General features: G+C 40.7%; 2 protein-coding genes across 2 annotated transcripts; both read left to right on the forward strand.

The window, feature by feature from the left end:
• Positions 1-266: 266 nt before the first annotated feature.
• Positions 267-5,563, forward strand: si:ch211-76l23.4 (uncharacterized). The gene is made up of 4 exons (XM_062408794.1): positions 267-444; positions 2,475-2,606; positions 3,187-3,316; positions 4,275-5,563. The coding sequence occupies exons 2-4, from the start codon at positions 2,489-2,491 to the stop codon at positions 4,522-4,524; spliced, it is 498 nt and encodes a 165-aa protein (XP_062264778.1). The 5' UTR covers positions 267-444; positions 2,475-2,488; the 3' UTR covers positions 4,525-5,563.
• A 4,497-nt stretch (positions 5,564-10,060) lies between these two features.
• On the forward strand, positions 10,061-12,198 carry LOC133971437 (tripartite motif-containing protein 16-like). Its single transcript, XM_062408790.1, has one exon. It carries the CDS (start codon positions 10,114-10,116, stop codon positions 11,782-11,784), a length of 1,671 nt encoding a protein of 556 aa, XP_062264774.1. The 5' UTR covers positions 10,061-10,113; the 3' UTR covers positions 11,785-12,198.
• The last annotated feature ends 6,870 nt before the right edge of the window (positions 12,199-19,068 follow it).

Raw genomic sequence — 19,068 nt, forward strand, 5'->3', positions numbered from 1 at the left:
ACACAGATATAGAGAGGGAGAGAGGGGGAGAGAGAGAGAGAGAGAGAGAGAGAGAGAGAGAGAGAGAGAGAGAGAGAGAGAGAGAGAGAGAGAGAGAGAGAGAGAGAGATTTAACAGATGAAACCAAGCAGGGTGTTGGAGCTTTGCCTCAAACCCATACCACACTGTTCTGACCGCTGGGCCTCAATAATGATGGGGGAGAATATGATGCTATGTGAATGTGTGTGTGTGTGTGTGTGTGTGTGTGTGTGTGTGTGTGTGTCTTCACGTGTTTTTTGAAAGCGAGTGTGAGGTTTTTAGTGTATATGCATGTGCAGTCATGCTTGTGTGCAGCAGGGGTGTGTGTATTTTCTCCCTCTCTCTGTTGTTCTGTCTCTTTCTGCAGTACTTGCACGTTTGCCACTGACTCCTAGGAACCTCTGCAGGAGACGAGCTGCAAATCAGGTACACGCTATTGCTACACATTTATGTGCAGAGAACCGGGTTGTTTTTAAATATTGGTCACACTGATTCTTAATTCAAGTTCTTGTTGGGCATACAAGGGGAAAGTTGGCTTACCTGTGATATCCAGATGAAATTGCACATCTATCAGTTGTTTAAATTTCTTAGTTCTTTTGATTTTTTCTATAATGATCAAAACCAACAAAAGAGATTTTAGGTGCTGCTTCGAAAGAAAACAGGACTCTGGCTTTGTGCATTCACGTGGCATAAAAACATGAATCCTCTAAGTGTGAAGCAGCCTTGAGATGAAAGTGAATGAGACTCTTTATTAATGTTGAGCATGAATCTGAATAAGCAATCTTGTTGTTTAAAATTTCAATTCACATGTCGAACTTGGTCATTATTTCCATCAAACTTGGTTGAAGGATGGGACATGGACCAAGAAAGAACTTGACATGGGGACTCTCTTAAACATTGAGAGATTTTTTTTTAACATTTCTCAGAGAATAATTATTGGATTGGAAATTATTAGCCATATTTTGGGGACTGATATTTATGATTGTGTAAAATTTGGTGCTGATTAAAATATAAATTTTGATGTATTGAATTAAAATATGTTTCAAAGGGGGACTGCTAGGTCTGAAGGAGGTCTATGCTCTGCTGAGTGAAATATACTTACACCTATGTTTATTTGTGAGCAGGATTATGCATTCCTATACTGTGGCTAGCCACCAGGGGGCAATCATGATTTGGGTTCACTTTGGGGAACTGTCATGTTTTGCATCATTATTTGGTCAAACATAAGAAATTTACCTAAACATACAAATCTAAGAAGACCAACTGTATAGTCTACTTGAAACTGTATAATTGCAGGTGTTTGTGTTAGATAATGTGTGTTTATAACACACATTATCCAACAGTTGGCTCATGGTAAGGAATGATCTCATTCCTTACCATGAGCCAACTGCAGGAGCTCATTGTTTCTTCGCTCCAGGGGCTGCATTCTCTGTTCCACCATCTGACACGCCTAGAAGATTTAAAAGTTTGTTGGATGAGAAAAGTTAAACCAGTTCCAAGCTGAGGTTAGGGTTGCAGGGTTCAGAACTGCAATGACACTATGACATCATGGTTAAAAAATAAACTTAAAGCCTCCCGGCACCCATTTTGTCCATATTGGTGCATGTCTTCTGAAATCTTACAGAAACAGTCAAAACAGACGAAACTGAGAAGTAGCACCAGAAATCGTGGAGGGGTCGTGTGGCTGTAATTTTCGACATGATGTTACGCATGCACAGTGACAAACATATGACATATTATGGCATCCTCCTCCACCATCGCCATGCTTATTTTTCTTAACAATCATGCCAACGTCAAGGATGCAAGGAACTACTGGGGCTTCATGTCACTTTCTACCAAATGCATCGTGATATCATAGGTTTGGTTAAATGTCTAAATGTGTGTATGATGTGTTCTTGTTATTTCTTTGTACACAGAGTCTAAACCTATAATTTTGATTGTAGAAGAATCGTTAGAAATTTGGCGGCTTGGTTTGTTTGGTTTAAGGTAGGATCCAACAGGTCTATTCTTCGTGGATTTGTGAAATAGGCCATCTATTTATCAAAAAAATATTTTAAGGTTAAAGGTAAACTCAAGACCTACTTTTTTAAAAGTTGAATTTTTCTATTTACCCTCTTTCACAGGTATTTCCTTATTTTTATATTTTTAACCCTTTAAAATTACGTAAACATTTGTTTGTTTACGTAATACAACAACATGTAACGATAAAGTCAAGGTAAAAAGGTGCTTAAATTGAATTAATATATTAAACTGTAGAATGAATATTGCAGTTGAGTTTCTCTGCGCTGAAAGATGTGAGTAAAAAGCTTTATTTAAAACGGAAACATTTAAATGAAGAACTTTATGAAACACTAGTATAAGGTTTTTCTGCAGCTCTGGACCAAAGTCATCATATAATCACTGTCCCAACAGCTGTAATGATATAATAATGTTATTATGAACGTGTTCCCTCTTAGGTACTGGTACGATAATGGCCTCCAAACTGAGCGTGCTGCTGCTGTCTTTGGCTGTTGCTTCAGTGACAGTACTTGCCCAAAGGCGGCGTCCGGTGAAGACCAACACCGAGGAGTGGAACTACAGAGATGGCTGTGAGCGCCCAGATTACTCTCTGTTTACTATGGGTCAGAGGTCAAGTTCAGGGCTCATCTTGATGATGTCAAAGCTAGAGGTGAAAGTTGAAGCAGCAAACCTGAAATTTGTTTCAATCAACCATCAATAACATTTTATTTGTATAGCCCATATTCACAAATCACAATTTGTCTCATAGGGCTTTAACAAGGCGTAACATCCTCAGCCATTAAACCTCAACAAAAGTAAGGAAAAAAAAAAAAAAACATCTTTTAACAGGGTTGTTAAGATTAAGTTTCATTGATTGCACTGAGATTCAGGATGTGTTTCCTAATTCAGACGTGGGGAAACACAAAAGACACTGACCTCTGACACTCAACGAGAGCAAAATGCACGAACTGCGTTTGACAATGTTAATAAACAATCTGACCAAATTTGAGCTTTGAGAAGGAAATATTGTCAGTTTGCATAGTGTTGCTTTAAAATTAGTGGAGCGGATTCAGTTTTCCCTGAATTTAAAAGAGTGTTAAACTCACAAGCCTCAATTGTTCTGTTCAGCATCGGTTGTAATATTTGTCAACATGTCTCCTTCTGTCCCAGCTGAGAAAGTGAACATGCGTGGTGTGTCTAACCTGACTGAGGTTCTGGACAACTGGAAGTTCGACATCATGAACCAGATGAAAGGACTCCTGCAGAACGACCACCAGTCTTTGCTCCCAGATTACGCTCGGTATGACAACTAACTGGGTCAGAACTTAAAAGTAATAGTTCAACACTTTGGAATGTATGTTTCTTGTAGGTTAGATGAGACAATTGATATCACTCAAGAGCAGACTATCTTTTTCCTCATGTGTGTTTCCAGTGAGTAGAATATTCCACATGAATGAAATCAGTCCGGAGGTAGAAACTCACCACAGGAACTTAGTTGACGCTTCAGGAAGGAAATAAATGTTGAGGTTTCTATTGGGTCCACTCTATGTTGTTGCTGTTGCCATGAGAAACTGCGGCGGAAACGTGCATTTAAAAGTGAAAATAGAAACCTGAAAGAAAGAGCTTGAGATTTTCCACAGAGAAGTTCTGGTGTGCCCTGCTTCTCGTCACAGTTAAGAGGTTGAGAATCATTATGGTCCAGAAGTCAAATAAACAGTAAAAGATAATACACGTTTAAAGTGTCGTTCTCTTTCGTTTTTCTTCAGCCACGACTTTTTCTGTAACCCACTTTTACATTTTCTCTTTTGCTAAATTTTTCTTTTATGGCTTGACTTCCTGACTGTAAATTTGGCTCGAATACATTATGATTTTAAATGAGAACTTTTAAAGTTTAGACTTGTCGAATATTCTTTCAATGAATAGTTTTATATTATTGTACTGTAAATGTTAAACAGGCTGATTACCTGAGTCATTTCAAAACAGACTGAAAATAATAAAAAAAAATTCCCATGATTCCCTCTCTATGCATTGTATATTCATGTGAGGAAATTATCATGTGACAAGATTCTTTTGTTGGGACAAAAGACAACTTTAAAACCTGAGAGTTTGTTTTGTGCCTCTTTTACCTTCACTTGAATGCAGTGTGTTTGGGATATGTGGGAGGTGATCTGGGACCAGACTGCCCATGTCAGACCTGCTCGCTTCCTGATTCAAACCTCACCAGACAACGTATGTGCTCTCTGTATGTCCCTGTTCAGGATCCAACCGCTGTCTGAGGCTCTGGACGACCTCTACAAAGAGTTCAATGCACTCAAAGCGCACCTGGGCGACCTCACCGAGAAGTTCACCGCCATAGAAACTTTCATTGATGAGATGAAGGCCAGCCGCGCCACCAACACCAACGCTGGCCCGGCCCCCGGTCCAGCTCCGGCTGCAGTCCCAAGACAGACCACTCGGAGGGTGATGAAGAAGAAGCCCACTTCCTCCTCCACCTCCTCCTCCTCCTAACCAGCTGATGATGAGCTTCCTCTGCTCTCATGTTGGCTTCTCCTCACGCTGCGTTCTGTCTCTATCTTGTCTGAAGTAAAATATCATTAATCGCTTCATTATCATAATATTCTGTGATCTTAACACCACAAGTCCACACTAAGAATCTTGTTATAACCACAAGACAAAGCAATTAGTGAATTGTTATGAAAAGAACAAATTAGCCAAGAAATAGTTAATGCTGATTCAGTCAGATTAAACAGCATTAAAAACTGTTTTTTTAATTATCCAGTAGTTTTTTATACAGGTTGAAATCCAAACATGATCTTTGTCTTTCACCTAATCACTCCTCCATGTATGGATCAGTTTTCCTCACATTGAGCAGGAAATTACAGATTCTTAAGCTTTTTTCAAAGATGAACTCCAGAAAATGTCTGAAAATTTAGTCTATATTTCTTTTCACATATTGACACAGCAAGAGATTGTCCGGGTCCGCCACATTTACAACAACAGTTCAGTTCTTCTTTCTGCCTGTCAGATGTTTAAAGCATAGCACTAAAATGTTCTGAAAAATGTCCAGAGTAACCGACCTGTTCTCACATTCAGCCCAACTTATCCAATATGTCAAGATTTCAGTTCAGGCCTGAAAGCAGCTTCATTTAGTGACATCACTCACAGGTGAGATGTTCCATGACTGAAATTGGCCATTCTGCAGACTTGCATAGTGGATAAACTGAAGGCTATATTGAAAACTAAATAGAACAGGACCTGTAGGAACTTGTAAAGTAGGGAGTAGTTTTCTCCTCACAGACTAGCCTCTGTTTGCTCATTATGTCTCTCATAAATGTTACCTAAGACGTGATACCTGGAAACTTTGTATCTCACCACCAAAGACTTCCCCTGGAACTGATTAAAAACAACATACTCTCTTTTCAACCTGTAGAATGATATGTTTGTCAGGTTTGCTGCTGTTTTCTCTGCAATTATATGTATTGGTTTGCGTTCAAGGTTTACTGCTTCACTATATAAGCTTCAAATAAATTCACTTTTTGCATTGATTTATCATTTCAGTTATTGTTTCCTCAAAAACCTGCTTTACTCTGATTAGATATGACACAATCCGAAATTCAATTATTTAGCTCGTAAGGCTCCCGACGATACAGCCACCAGACTGTTAAACACCCAGATCCTAGTCTTACATGAGTCACCCAGTGTTTATCCCAGTGTGTCTCATGTCTCCCATGTGCGCTCCCTCGTGGCAGCTCAATTGCTGCCTTTTGAGTCCAGGGAGAGTTGATTGGCCAACTAATTCGTTCCAGTCACTTCTCCCTGGTTCACGTGGACGTGCTCTCTGAGCCACCTCCATGCACACACTCTAGTTGCTGTTTATGAAAATCTAACAAGCAAGTTCATTTTTTTACTCTTATTATTACTATTTCCCCACATGCATTGATTAAAACAGTTTACTATCAGCCTCACAAATAATATCAGTGCTGTTGGGTGATTTGCATTGCCTTAAATCCCTGGTCATTGATAGATGATATGTAGACTTTCCATCGCCATGCTGAGAAAAAATACTTGATAGGGTTTAGCAAACATTGGGGAATTTGCCTACACGCTTATCTGTGTCTCTGAGCTGTGCTACATGAAGAGGTGAAATACCTCTACTCATTGCTTGTATTACACACGAATTATAGGCAAAATAATCAAATCTAAAGTTATAGACTATGATAAATAAAACTAGACAAATAAGCAGCCGTAGTTTAAATCAACTTTCACCGTTGACCAGCGCCAAAATCAAGAGAACTCCTTCATGAACTGGTCAAGTGAGACAAACCAGTGAAAATGTGTGATGATGAATTACAATGTGAAAGTGTTAGAGCACTACAGTCCTCGAAATGTAATATTTTCTTCCATTAAAAATGATTTTAAAATTATGATCAAAATTGTAATATCTTTTCAATGTATCATGTAAATTGTTTCACAACAACCGTGAAAATAAATTGATAACATGCTAACACTAGCATGCTAACCTAAGATCGTTTTGCTCATTTATGCACGATAATCACTTATTTTGACTTCAGGCAGCAACTTGAGCTCCACTGCTCCAATCATGTGACATACATGCTTCTTCAGAGTCTCAGCTGTTGACCATGTGATCGTTGTGCCTCGTCGCTTGTCTCTCTCAATCCGAATGAGTCCGGGTCCTCCAGGAAGGAAGTCTGCTTTATTTCCCCAAAATGTTTCACGAAAAAGTTCCTGACTCTGCGGCCTGTGCACCACATCCTACAATAGCTGTGCGCCAGCAACGTTCATTCATCAGGCCTGAACCACAAGGAAGTCTTCAAATCTTCCTGACTATCCCTCTCTGTCCAAAAACTGCACTGTAAGAACTTTCCACCTCGAAACCTCATCTGTTAATCCAGTGTTTTCCTCTTTATATCATCCTTAGTGTGGCAGGTATCATTTTAATATGCATTTTTGTATAAAAGTTACATTGATTAAATTAAATAAATAAATTCCTCGAAACTTTCCTTTGTTTAATGCCTCCGCTGACATTGTGGTGAGTTGTTTGGAAAGGCACAATATTTCAGAGGCCTTCTCTTAAAATGCTATTTTGGTATAAATAGTGTTCACATATGGTTGCCAAAGTAGCCCTTGCTTTTTCCACACCCTCTAAGATGTATAAGCAAGCTTCTCTTCAACCCTTAAGGATGACTTCCTAGTAATTGACCGTGACCCCCCCTGTTGCAAACTTTTTTAAAATAACGTGTACATTATATTGGCAAAAATTAAAACTAAATCGAGCTACTCAATATATATGCCTAATTTTTATTAATAACTAATAATCTGTATTTTCTGGGTTATATACCTTCCTTGTCTCAATATTCAACAGAAATATTACGAGTGAATTTTTTTTCCTTTTATCTTTTGTTTTTCATGAATTACATTCTGTGTCTTTCTTCTTTAATAAACAGTCCTGAGGGGTGGGCTTGGTGGCTCCTACACAGTTTATCAAGCCTAGGTTTTAGGTTTGTCAGTGACTTTGTGTTCAATGGCTTCAATGTAGAAAAGCCAGGTCTTATATATATTGGTCTTCGAAAAATCTTCGAAAAATCCCTGCAGGTGCTCCAGGTGGGACAGGATCAGATGACAGATGCTATTGGTCAAGCTGTGAGATCATCTCTGTCACTCCCAACTTGAGATTGGCAATACCACATGCAGTTTTTCTTTGTAAAAGCATGTAATTCGGCACAAGTAATATGTCTCACATTCCTGCATGCTATAATCCCATTTCTCCCCTTGTCCCTAGCACTTCCACTTTCTTTTGCATGTTCATGTGTAGAGGTAGGCTGTCCCAATACCTCTTGGGATGTAGGGGTAGGGCTCTATACCTCTCCAAATGGAGATTTTTAAAAAGGAGTTTAACCCAGAATCCCTTGCGAATCGCCGGCATGACATGATGATTTCCTGGCCAATGATGATAACTGACTCATCAGCTAATTTAAATTCTCCAGAGCTTTAATCTTGGATCTTTGTGCTGAACTGAGTCAAGTAGTAAACAGACCAACCGACGAAACTGAACCATCACATTAAAAGTATTCACCTCTCTGGATTCATTTGATATTAAAAATAAAGTACCTGTTTCCATCGACTAATTTCAATTCACGATGATAGTTCACCACCTAAGATTGTCACCCAGACATTATCAGTACAATCTGATTTTGAATTTCAAAGTCCCAAAAAATGTGGACCTTCAGCACAACTTACCCCAAGGTGGGGTAAAATGAAACCCCACACAGGAGACAGGGATAGTGTGCCATTGGGCTAGTTTGGCTTGACTTCACCACCTGATCTTCAACCAACATCTTTGTTGAAACATTGTCCAATTGACACAATATTGCTCACGCTACATCATAGCCCCTACTTGAACAGATCTATTAGTCTGTATGTAATAATACTGACAGCGCCACTTACTGGCAACAGCAAATAAGCTTTGTTTTACAACTATCCAGACAGATCGGACAGAAGAGTGTTTCTCTGTCCAGTTGTTTTTCTTGCTGCGCCATTTCACCCGATGCCAGTCACTGTAGATCGTTCCACTTCTCTGTGTCTGAACAGACACAGAGTCTCTGCTCCTTCCTGTCTTGTTCACTTCCTCTTTTTAACACATTAACACACTATTGAAAAGAGCAACAGTATGGTCTCACCTCTCCTCCGCACATCACACTGTGACATACAATTTTCACAGTGTGATGTTCTATTTAATAGCATGGACCGTAATGAGCAATTGGCCGGCAAGAATCAACATCACGTGATGGACGCAGGAAGTGAAGCGTTTATCCTTGCTGCAGTTCGCAAAACGCATTTAATGCTTCAAAATGCATGTAGTTGGGCCTGTTCAGTGCTGCTTTGCAGTCCTAGAGATTATAGAAATTGTAATTTTGTATTTAAGATATGTCTTTTTATTTATATTTACATTTGTAATTTAGATCATACACAGGAGACCCAGGAAGAGGCATCGGTCACACCCCAACAGGTTTTTCTTTATTTGTGAAGCACTTTGCTTTGAGATGAGCTTTATAAATAAATTAATGATATATTATTATTGAATACATCTATTTGAATTTACTTTAAATGTTACTCTATGTTGTGAATGAAGGATAACACACTCTGCCTCTTACTAAACGCTCCTCTTAACAACAGGTTTATGAACAGGCCTCAGTGAAATGCAGTGAAGTCTGAAAAACCGTCAACTTCCTCCTGCTCTCAAACACAACCAACTCCTCCCACTCAGGATATAGAAATGAAACGTGTGCAGCCTGCATCCGGTCCTGTGACAATGAAACAAATGTTTTTCTCTCCATTTTAATTCAGGTACTTCACTGTTGGAACTTCTATCCACATGTAACCATTGTATTAATGTTATTAGTTTATATTTCACCAAAAATGTTATTGATGTTTTGCTGTTGTTTTTCATGTATATATCAGTTTTTATATAATTTTTTTGGGGGGAGTTTTATTTTGATTTAGTTACGTTTTTGTTGGTTGACCTCGCATTGTCGTTTCCTGCAGATCGGTTGGCGCCTGAGAGATAGCAAACTCAAATCGTGGCATGCCGGAGCCTGTAGAGGCACTTCCAGTGTCAACAGAAACTGCCACTGATTTGCAAAGGCAGTCGTCATTTGGCTAGTATATGCACTGATGCTTATCACAGTTTACTCAGGCACAGTATCAGTCACATTGTAACTGATACTTGGAATATAGTATTTGAGCTCTCCCCTATCCATAGACACCAAGATAATGCATATGGGTCTGAAAGATGTGGAATTTTTGATTTATTTTGAGTCCAGCCCCCGAGAGCTAACAAACTATCTGATAAACTTTCATAAACCAGAATAAATCGCACTGAATAAATCACAAACAGCTTTAGTTGCTCTCAGACAGTGTGTGGCAACACTGCTGAGGAGAGGTAAGACTATACTGTTGCTCTTTTCAATAGTGTGTTAATGTGGTAAAAAGAGGAAGTGAACAAGACAGGAAGGAGCAGAGACTCTGTTTCTGTTCAGAGAAAGAGAAACGATTCTACAGTCATTGGCACCGGGTGAAATGGCGCAGCAAGAAACACTCTGCTGTCCGATCTGTCTGGATCTACTGAAGGATCCGGTGACTACTGTCTGTGGACACAGCTTCTGTAAGAGCTGTATTAACACCCACTGGGACATTGGGGATGAGAGAGGAAGCTACAGCTGCCCTGGGTGTAGACGGACCTTCACACCGAGGCCTGTCCTGGGGAAAAGCACCATGTTAGCTGATATAGTGGAGGAGCTGCAGAAGACTGGACTCCAAGCTGCTCCTGCTGATCACTGCTATGCTGGACCTGAAGATGTGGCCTGTGATGTCTGCACTGGGAGAAAACTGAAAGCTCTCAAGTCCTGTTTGGTTTGTTTGGCCTCTTATTGTGAAAAACACCTCCAGCCTCATTTTGAGTCAGCTGCATTTAAGAAGCACACTATGGTGGAGCCCTCGAAGAAGCTCCAGGAGAACATCTGCTCTCGTCACAATGAGGTGTTGAAGATGTTCTGCCGCACTGATCAGCAGTGTATCTGTTATCTCTGCTCTGTGGATGAACATAAAGACCACGACACAGTGTCAGCTGCAGCAGAAAGGACTGAGAGGCAGAGAGCGCTCGGGCTGAGGAGACAAACAATCCAGCAGGGAGTTCAGGACAGAGAGAAAGATGTGAAGCTTCTGCAACAGGAGGAGGAGGCCGTCAATAGCTCTGCAGATAAAGCAGTAGAGGACAGTGAGAAGAGCTTCACTGAGCTGATCCGTCTGCTGAAGAAAATAAGCTCTGATGTGAAGAAGCAGATCAGATCCCAGCAGGAAACTGAAGTGAGTCGAGTCAGAGAACTTCAGCAGAGACTGGAGCAGGAGATCAGTGAGCTGAAGAAGAAAGACCATGAACTGAAGCAGCTCTCAGACACAGAGGATCACAACCAGTTTCTACACAACTACCCCTCACTGTTAACACTCAGTGAATCTACACACTCATCCAGCATCAGGATCCGTCCACTGAGGTACTTTGAGGACGTGACAGGAGCTGTGTCACAGGTCAGAAGTCGACTACAGGACATTCTGAGTGAGACAGAGACAGAGATTTTACAGATTGTGTCTCAAGTGGATGTTTTACTGCCACAACCAGAGCCAAAGACCAGAGCTGACTTCTTAAAATATTCACAGGAAATCACACTGGATCCGAACACAGTAAACACAAATCTGTTATTTTCGGAGGGAAACAGAAAAGTAACACGTGTGACAGAAAAACAGTCTTATCCTAATCACGCAGACAGATTCACTGGTTGGCGTCAGGTCCTGAGTAGAGAGAGTCTGACTGGACGTTGTTACTGGGAGGTGGAGGTGGAGGTGGAGAGGGAGTCGAGAGGAGGAGTTTATGTAGCGGTCACATACAAGAATATCAGCAGAGCAGGGAAATCAGATGAATGCGGACTTGGATACAATGATAAATCTTGGTCATTATATTGTGATAGAAACAGGTATAACTTGTATTACAACAGCATCGTGACTCCAGTGTCAGGTCCACTGTCCTCCAGAGTAGGAGTGTACCTGGATCACAGTGCAGGTGTTCTGTCCTTCTACAGCATCTCAGGCACCATGACTCTCCTCCACAGAGTCCAGACCACATTCACTCAGCCTCTCTATGCTGGAGTTAGGGTTAGTTATCCTGGATCCACAGCTGAGTTATGTAAACTCAAATAGCCTTGAGTCTTTAAAAGCAGTGATTTAGATTCTGTGTGTAAATCTTTAACTTCTTTTGTCTCCATGATTGATGATTAAAGTTCGTTGTGGTGACATTTCTGCTCGGCACACAGAGATCAGCTGTCATTCAAACACTGACCTTCCTTTATCACACATGTTTAGTTCTCACTTTGAAAAGACAGAAATCTATAATTACACTGAAATGAATGTGTTTGAAAGAACTAATGTTGCTGTTGTTTTCTGAATCAATGTAGAAATAAGGTTCTGTGATGTTTTAGAACCTGTATTGATCCTGATCATCATCAATGAGCTGAATATTTGATATACTATACATTTAATTCTCATATATATGTATAAAGCAATACAAATCTAATGTGTGAAGAAGCGGGAAGTTGAAATAAAGAATAAATCCAGTCTGTTCTTTTTTCTTCATTCAAAGCTGATGGAGACAGAGTGAAACTCATGTGAGAGATAACTGAGACAGTTTTCCTCCTGAAACTCCACAAACCTCTGTGCTCATGTTGAGTTTAATCAAAGTGCTCTTTTAAAATGACACATTTCTCATTGTCTGTCATTTCAGTTTTCTGCTGATGTTCAGATTTCCACTCGACCGTGATGAATGATCAAATACTTCTTTTTCACCATTTGCAGAGTTGTATCTCACACAGCAATCATTAAACTTCCTCAGCAGATCCACTGTGTTTGGATCTATTCCAAATGAAGTCAGTTTTCTCTGTGAAGTGAACGAGTCTGACGACAGCTCAGAGACACTGAGGACGATTTTTGCAGCTGAACCAGTGACGGTCAAAGGTCAGAACTTATCAGGAGTGGGTTGTGATCAGCTCTTTGGTTTTCACCTCCATGTGTCTCACACACTCCTCAGAGCACGGCTGCAGAGAACTCACATGATTAAATCCAGAGTGTCCTTCGTCCACCACACAATCACGTCCAACCATTGTCGGAACTGTTAGCATAATTTGCTCAGTTCAGGTGTGAGACTTGGATTTTAGATGAATTCTGCAGGACTTGTGTGTGTTCAGCAAAAGGAGTTGAACTTTTCTAGAGTGTCTGCAGACAAGATGGTGGACCTCTGTGAGCACATGTGCAACAGCCAACTCCGCACTTGACAAGAAATGATGCAATCATAGCAGCAAAAGTTGGTCTTCTTCTGTGGTTTTATCCCTCATAAACTTGTTATTCTTTAAGAGTGGAAACTTTTAATTGACTCATTTATTTTTTACAATAAACTTTATTTTAGACTGTCAACATATAAAGTCAACATACAGTGTTAAAATAGAAATATAGGATAGTCACAAAATGCAACTTATAAATTATACATATAAAAAATAAAAAAATGGAAGAAAGAATAGATCATTAATGAATAAATTAAAACAGGAGAATTAAAATAAGGATTGTTGAATTATCTTGATAACTCCCCCTGCTTTAACCGACGACTGGGGAGATGAAATGGGGAGCCAAAGGCGATGCACTGGTCGGCGCACACCTTCAATGCTCTCCACTCTCACATATCTCCTCAGCCGAATCAGCTTTTTATAGGAAAAGTTCTTGTTTCTTATGGTTTTGGATAAGCTTCTTTCAAAATTGTATTATTGGTTGTGGTATGATGCTTGTTGAAATGATATTCCAGTGACTCCATTGACTTGAAAAATGCAAACACTGATGGAAAGTGACTTGCATTAAAGAAATGAATATCATACATGTTACTGACTTAACTTCTTCCCCGGAGTCGCTTTGCCTTATTGTCCGCAGATCCAGGGCAGCAGCTGCAGCGACATCGTGGATTATGATGGTGGAACGCCTATCAGAGATTGTTGTAATAAAGGTGCATCCTGTACCATCGTGGCATCTGATAATGGTGGTGGACCACAATGGTGGTGGCAGCTGATGGTGAATCCTTATGGCGGCAGTGGACAATGTCTGTGGACTATAGTGGCATACGATCGTGTTGATCGTTTGTTTCCTGTATTGATGTTGAATGATTTATCGATTTTCAGTCCATTGTTTGAATTATTGGTCGTTTAATTTTGACGGAGTTGGTTGGACTATTTTGACTATTGATACTATTTTAATGTCCTAATTTTATATTATGGAACACATCATTGGTAGCGGACCCCAGGATCATTGGGTGTTTCGGCCACCATCGCTCAACACCCTCTCCCAAGTAAAGGCTCCGCTAGGGTTCATCAAGCCCCAGGGTATATTTTATTGTTATCTAATTCTATGATAATTTAGAAAAGGATTCACCGTGTTGTTAAGGATCAACTGATTAGGATTAGGTGTAGGGTTAAATGGTTAGGTTTAGGTGTAGGATTAACTATTAGGTTACCCAAAAAACAAACTCCCTCATTCCTATCCTCCCAAGCAGTCCCCCCTGGAACGTTTATGGTTTAGGTGCTCATACCCCAGGTGATGTTTCTCCGTGGCCAACACCCTGGAGCCAAACCAGGACAGGACACGTGAGTGTTTAGAGAATTACAAAATCTACAACACTAATGCACTTGCATAGACTCTCAATATATTTCACACAGATGTCCATGAACTATTTAACAAAGAATGTGCAAATATGCAATTATTATTATATGTGGAGGGAATGCTGGCCCTGGCTTCTGGTGAGGACCCATCGCCTACAACCAGAGCTGAGAACACCACTGAATGCTCTGGTGGTAAAGTGACAGATAAGAACAACTCTCAGTGGAAGGGAAAAGTAGCTAAAACAGATAAAAAGATACAAAAAATAACAGGATGAGCTAATTGAGCTTGTTTCAAGAATAATAATACATAAATGTATGGAAATATAACAAAAATGGAGAAAAAGAATAGAATATAAACTAAAATATACAGTATAAAAAAGGAAAAGATAAATAAACTGTTTATTATAATGTTACATTGTGATGATTTGATTGAAGATGAAGATATGTCTGGTGAAGATGCCGAAGCAGATTGCTTAAAGAATTTGTGTGTGAATGGCGATAAAGCGATTTGAATGTTCATCAAGACTAGCAGAGGGCTATCCAAAATCAGGGGAAAAAAAAGTTGAGCCATTTTTTTGCTTTTTTATTTTATTTCCTTTGGGAAAAACCAGAGCACCTGGCGTAAACCCACACAATTTGTTTCAATATTATGTGTATACAGCCAAAAATTAACATAAATTATCTCAAGGCATACAGAGAGAAGGGGGGTGTGGAGGTGAGGGGGCTGGGAGAGAACCCTCAGCTGCACCACAGAGGATCAATCAGCGCAGGTGAGAGCTGTTGTCGGATTGGTCCTCACACTTTGAAAGGCAGCGTCTTCGCTGCCTCAAGCGACTCAGAGACTCACAGACTCGAGATACCTGAGGAGAGCCGAAGGAAGCTGGAAAACTAATTACGTTGTGTGTGTGATTCAAGTATTTGTTTGTGAATGTGTGTGGGGAGAATAAAATGTTGATGTAGCCAGGGCGGCAGGCTAGCGTCGCCCACCATCCAATGGCGTTTTCCAAAGTTGGGAAGCAGGGTGGCCTTAAGATGTTACTGGTGACTTCATGATTTTTCAGTCACAGGTTTTGGGCAAGGGTTTTCTTTCTTTATAAGGTAACTTGCTTTTCTATTGAAAACAGCTAAGTAATCATCAGGGACCCCTGAAGCCTTGGCGTCCCTCAGCACCTTCTCTTTGTACTCACCAAGGCACACAAAGTTATCCTGCTCTCCTTCTATAAACTGTTTGGCCTCCTTTGCTTCCTCTCTGCACTTGGCATTGGCTAAGAGCTGGCGCTCCATCATCTGTTGTTTAAGGAAGTTTGAGTAAAGCAGATTCTTCTCATACCGCCTCTTCTCCTTTATGTTGATGAGGTCATCCTTATTGGCCTTAATTAACCTCTCAGCATCAGCCTTCTGCTGGTCATCCTTAATTTTCTTGAGGTGGTCGGCATAAAGAACCTGTGCTGATAAACTCGCTTTCATCATTGCATTGCAATGGGCTCGCTTTTCAGCCAAATTTTTCTCTGCGGTGATCCATTCTCTTGCTTTAGTTTCTTGAACTCTTCGGAGGCTAAGGGCCTCCTGCTTTGATCTTGAATCCTTTTGCCTATTCTCTTTGACCTCCAGTGTGGCGAACACCAAATCTTGTTTCTTGCAAATTTCTATTTGCTTTGCTCTAGGTGCGTCCCTCTGTGCATGTTGCTTCAAGTCCTCCCTCCTTTGGGAAATTAATTTCATGTCAGCAAGCTTCTCCTCCTCTATCCTTCGCTCCTTGTCCTGCATCTTCTCATCAATGATTTGCCTCATTTCCTCTCCCAAACACTGCATCTTCTTCTTCTTCTCCTCCTCGGCCATGAGATCATCCTGCTTCATTCTGTCATACTCATCTTGCAACTTTTCATTCTCTAGTTGGCCCATGGTTTCTTGCAGTTCCTTCTTTGCCAGACGTTGCATTATGACATTATAATTAATTTGCTTTATCTCGTCTGCATTTTTAGTCCGCCTTTCCTTGGTATCTTCCCTATTCTGTTCTTTTGTCTTTTCTGACGTATTCATACTGTTATCCAGACACTTCTCCTGCTCTAACAACTGCGCCTGCATCTGTTTCCTATTCTCGATCAGGGCATTGTTTTTCTTGGCATTCTCAGTAACCCTAATCAGGCTATCGATATTTCTTTTTACGTTTTCATCTGTTAACTTTGTTATCATGGTCTGCACAGTACGAACAGTACGGGGTGGCCTAATCGAAGACCTCTTATACTTAGCAGATTTATCATTGCCGATTTCCATTGAATTATCCCTGAATTTGATTCCTAATTTGGAAACTTTGTCCACAATTGACGTGGGGGCCGTGGAGCACTTTGACATTACAAGTCTAAATGAAATGGTGGTTAATCTTGAGCTAATGTATCTCCTAATACACCATCATCTGGCTATGATGTTGGCCTCAGAAGGCAGCATCATAGGTCAAAGAGGCTAAAGATTTTCGTTGTAAATTGGTGATAAACCACCTTGATGTTGGTTGTCACCCGCCTATGGATCAAAGAAAGAATAACAAAGAGCATAACATCATGTGTCAGAGCAGCTTGTGCTGAAGTCCTTAGGCAGGCTCTCGTGTTGCTGCCTTTTGGATGGTTGTAGCAGTCTGCTTCAGGCAGGCCTGCTTAGAGGTTTGAAGAGCTAGGGTAGGGTGAGGTACCTACTTCTCTGGGAGAGGTCTTTAGAAAAGAGATAGAAAAGAGGGGGAACTGGGCTTTTGAACTGGTGACCTCATGGGTCATGGGGCACAAAGTGACCAATAGTGGTTGAAAGTTGTGTCCACGGGTGAGTTTAACACCTATGTGTGAGTATTAAGTGCACTGGGAGACTGAGAACACACAACAGCAAGAATTAGCTTTATAAAGCCAAACTACAAAGTTATACATGTCACTGAATGCAACTAAACTTGCGTTCATTAAAAGTCCGGTCATTCCTCCTCATTCCTCTTCTGACCTGCGCTCACTTTACACTTGAACATAAACATCATCACTCATCACAAGTTATTAGGACACCTTAAGTTTGTTTGATTCAATAGAGTTTATGAGACACATGTTTAAAAATGCTATGTTTGTTCTTGGCATACTCAGTGACCTTAATCAGGTTATACTTTCTTTTTATGTCTCATTCTGCTAAATCTGATACCGTGGTCTTCACAGTATGAACAGTAGGGTGAGGCTTAATCCAATACTTCTTATATTTAGCAAACGTATCATTGCAGGCTCCCCTTGAAGCATCCCTGCATTGGATTGTGACATTTTTGTGGGTCTGTGTTGAATACTCATTTGGCAATTAGTATTGCCCTTGGAGTTTCTGCTTGGTGCTGGGGTTGGTTTTGGCTTCTTCTTTTGGGGGGAGTTAGTGACTGATTGGCATACACTACCACTCTCTCCAATCCATGCCTTTCCAAAATGCTGTCTGTAGGGTTTAAGTCAACCGGCTCCAGCGACATAATCTTTTACCAGTGTCACAATGTGCGCAACAACAACCTTTTGGATGCTAAATATCCTACAACGTCCAGGAACCAGGATCTATCAATTCACTGAGGGGGGATATGTTCAGGGCAGTGGAGACAACAACAGTACAGCACTCAGGAATCCAGTCTTTGTCACTCAAAAGTGGAATAACTGTGTCCCACAACTGCAGTCTGACATGGTCAAAACCCAACAGGGCATGGTTAGTGTTGGAATAATTGTAAATAAGTTACTGAATATGACCTGGTGTAGGAGTTGTTATTCAGTGCTGTCTGGAAAATGCTCAAGTAAGCTTTTAAGCTGTAGGCGACCTTCTTACACAAGAGTTAGCCTGACTAACCACTGCTGTGACTTGCCTAAAGTTGATTTTTAAGGAATTGTCTGTTATGGTTATGAAACCATAAAGGTGATTTTTCCATTATGTGTAGAATGGAGTATTGCCAAATTAGGCTAAACCCCGATGACAAAGGAATTATCGAGAAATTATTAAACCCCACCCATGATGTGTTGTAATACTGAGCTATGTAAATAAATACACTGTGTTAAGGGAAGTTCCATTGAAGTTGGCTGTGACCTACTCAGAGGTGCAGACTTCCCTTGCAAGTCAAAACTAAGTACTTGTTTATGTGTGGTTTTTGATTCTGATTCAGTTCTTACAGCATTGTTACATGTCTTGGTGAAATTCCCTCGACAGTTAGGAGCAAGAAAGTCCGGACCCAGCAGTGGCACTGGAGCCCCCCTGGTTATCACTCTCACCCCAAACCACCTCCCTCAGAAATGGAATGTACTATGGCTGGTGCACCACTGTTCACCGACGGCTGGCCATCTCACACATACCTGCGATAATCATAGCTTCTTCCAAGTTAGTCACCCCATTTGTGACATTTTGGTCTCAGGAACTGGGACAAGACCATGTAGAAATGTTCAGAATTTCTCCTCCTTTTGAGCTACATCCCCATAGCCTGGGAATTTCTTAAACTAGAAGCAGACTTTCTGCTGCATATATTTCCAAACTCTCACCTAGAGCATGGGGACGAGCAGAGAGGTTTTCTCTGAAGCGGTCCAAAAAATGTATTTTTCCAAAAGCCTCTTGCCGCTTCTCCTTTACTGCAGAATAGTTGGCCTTAACGGCCGCTGGCAGGCTATCCCATAAGAGAACGGCTCAGGCCAGGCGGGTTGATAAAATCCTGACAATTTCATACTCATAGTCACCTCCGCTGCCTGTCACCAGCGGCCTCATGTTGACATCGTAATGTTGTGCCCAGCAGGGTAAACTTTCTTTATCTTCCCCAAAGAAG

The sequence above is a fragment of the Platichthys flesus genome, chromosome 16, assembly GCF_949316205.1.
Source record: "Platichthys flesus chromosome 16, fPlaFle2.1, whole genome shotgun sequence".
NCBI classification, from domain to species: domain Eukaryota; kingdom Metazoa; phylum Chordata; class Actinopteri; order Pleuronectiformes; family Pleuronectidae; genus Platichthys; species Platichthys flesus.